Source organism: Lathyrus oleraceus, unplaced genomic scaffold (assembly GCF_024323335.1).
Source record: "Lathyrus oleraceus cultivar Zhongwan6 unplaced genomic scaffold, CAAS_Psat_ZW6_1.0 chrUn0258, whole genome shotgun sequence".
NCBI classification, from domain to species: Eukaryota; Viridiplantae; Streptophyta; class Magnoliopsida; order Fabales; family Fabaceae; genus Lathyrus; species Lathyrus oleraceus.
Window position 1 is genome coordinate 70,179 of NW_026112649.1, and position 2,537 is coordinate 72,715.

Below are 2,537 nucleotides of genomic sequence, written 5' to 3' on the forward strand. Positions count from 1 at the left end.
AAGTGGCTTTAATTTAATATAGAATCTTAAAGACATCTTCTACAAAATTATTATTAGAAACAATGTGAATATTTTGGCAAAGTATTACATCCTTAAATTGAAAGATATTTCACTCGTATTTGTGAAAATATTTATCCTCTTTGTAAAAGAGTAATATTATGAAGGTTCCCTTTAATTTTATCTTTAATTTAGCTTAGTTGTGGATGAATTTCTCAAAAGATTGACTATACTCACCCAACATTTTGATATAATGAGCATATTTCCAATTACCAGTAGCTCGAATTGATGAATTACTTGATTATATTTATTGGGAGTGGTATAGATATAGGGTATGAATCTTTGTGTCGATTCTCGCTTTCCTTATATCCTTTATTAAATTGATTATATTTATTTTATCTATGTTTTTAGCAAAGAAAAGGACTTATTTAAGCTTAACAAAAATATTAGAGATATAGTAAATTTGTAAAATAAAGTTTGTATGTAGGTGAATTTTTTTATACTAATTTTTGGGCTTTTATGTTATCAACATTTCTTTATTTAATTTTGTAAACTACATTTATCCAATTAATTAAATTTTTCTTTGACATAATAAATTATTTGTAAAAATAAAATTTGGGAAATAAATTTTTTAAATAAATAAATTTTTTCAATTTAAATATTTTACTTCTTTGAAATAAACTATTATATGGGCCTTTTTTTTCTTGTTGTGAAATAAACTTTTACTAATATAAAAAATAATTATTTAATGTAAAAAAATATATATAAATTAAATATATTCTTTTTTGATAAAGGTGAAAAAGTTTTGTCTTTAAATTTCATTGATATTATTAAACTTTATATACTAACCTTTTTTCTTTACGTGGTGTAGACTAATTTTGGTACTACTTGTAACTTTTGTATCTTTTTATGATTAGCAAACTTAATTAATCATTAAAAACAAATTAAATATACACATTATTATAACAAATAAAATAAAAACTTAAATTGTAAAATAACTAATATTCAACTCATTACACAATTTCTTTCCCCAAATTTATTTAACTCTTTGCAACAAAAGAGGGAAAAGGCTCAATGTGTAAAATAAACTCAAAACCCATAAACCCAACATTCATAAGCATGGAGAACCCATAAATATAACTGAAAAGAAGACTCTACTTATCATAGAGAGGAGTCTCAATTATTAATCGTAAATTGATCAAATTACTTAAAACATAAAGATCAATAAATATTAACCAATTGGATCGTATAACTTATCCTTGCATTTACACTTCCACACCTCTGATTCTGGTGGGGGGCCTGGAACAAGAACTGGTGTGCAGGGAGTGCAAGTTTCACAACTGTTTACGCAAGTTGGAGCATGTGATCCAATCGGGGTAAGAAACCTCCTTGACGACAATACCTTTGACGCATCTGATTTTTTGTGAGACACAATTCCTTGTTGAATTTCCTTAACCTGTTGACCAAAAGTATCATAGTTAACCTTAATTTATAGATAAATAATTGAAAGACAATGATCATTTTTATTTTACAAAAATAAATATATATGGAACGACCTAAATTTTTATTCATAAAGGAGGTGAATTCATAAGGGAACTGTAGTAATTTATTTTGAGATTTAAGAAACCCAAATAATATTACAAGTAAGAAATATACAATTTGCATATATTTAGGTTTCAAACTTTATCATTTAAAATAGTTGCGAGATGGATCTAAGAAACTTAGCTATAAAAAATGAAATTATAAATCTTACACCTAATAAGTGAAAAAAAGAAAATATGGTGGAAAAAATATTAAACTTCAATATGTCACATATATGTTGAATAAAAAAAACTAGTCTCTTTACCTGACTGTTAGAATCAGGTAAAATTTCACACCTACTACTGTCTGTAATAAACACAATGATGGGCTGTTATTTAATTGAAAATATAACATAAAACAATTTTTATTTAAAAAATAAATTATATGGTATGAGAATTGGATAATAAATGTCAAAGAATTGATACCTCTACATGTAATGGATGAAGCAATAGTACTGCTAAAAGTTATTATGAAAATTGAGAGTATGAAAAATGTGAAATGACAAAGTTGTGTTTTTCTCAAAAACATAATGAAAAATATCTCTTTCTCTATATAACAATAAAAACTATCTTATCTTAATGTTGAGAAGGATGAATCATTATCTCTCTCTCTCTCTCTCTCTCTCTCTCTATATATATATATATATATATATATATATATATATAGATATATATATATATATATATATATATATATATATATATATATATATATATATATATATATATATATATATATATATATATATATATATTATATATATATATATATATATATATATATATATATATATATATATATATATATATATATATATATATATATATATATATATATATATATATATATATATATATATATATATATATATATACTGTATAATCTTATATAGTAATTTTTAGGATTTTCTTACTTTTAAGTCGTCCTTTTTAATTTGTATAATACCTTTTATTATTTGT

General features: G+C 22.6%; 1 protein-coding gene across 1 annotated transcript; it reads right to left on the minus strand.

Annotated features, from left to right (window-relative positions):
* Positions 1 to 972: 972 nt before the first annotated feature.
* On the minus strand, positions 973 to 2,156 carry LOC127113044 (EPIDERMAL PATTERNING FACTOR-like protein 6). Its single transcript, XM_051046455.1, has 3 exons — positions 2,004 to 2,156; positions 1,844 to 1,884; positions 973 to 1,453 (listed from the first exon to the last, which is right to left on the minus strand). Exons 1-3 carry the CDS (start codon positions 2,104 to 2,106, stop codon positions 1,229 to 1,231), a joined length of 369 nt encoding a protein of 122 aa, XP_050902412.1. The 5' UTR covers positions 2,107 to 2,156; the 3' UTR covers positions 973 to 1,228.
* Positions 2,157 to 2,537: the final 381 nt, after the last annotated feature.

What these genes read in the sequence shown, in the direction of transcription:
- LOC127113044 (XM_051046455.1), bottom strand. Translation starts at nt 2,106, where the DNA reads ATGTTTTTGAGAAAAACACAACTTTGTCATTTCACATTTTTCATACTC. An exon ending in TTCATCCATTACATGTAGAG is followed by an intron (nt 1,885 to 2,003) that starts GTATCAATTCTT and finishes TGTTTATTACAG; the next exon opens with ACAGTAGTAGGTGTGAAATT. An exon ending in TACCTGATTCTAACAGTCAG is followed by an intron (nt 1,454 to 1,843) that starts GTAAAGAGACTA and finishes TTTGGTCAACAG; the next exon opens with GTTAAGGAAATTCAACAAGG.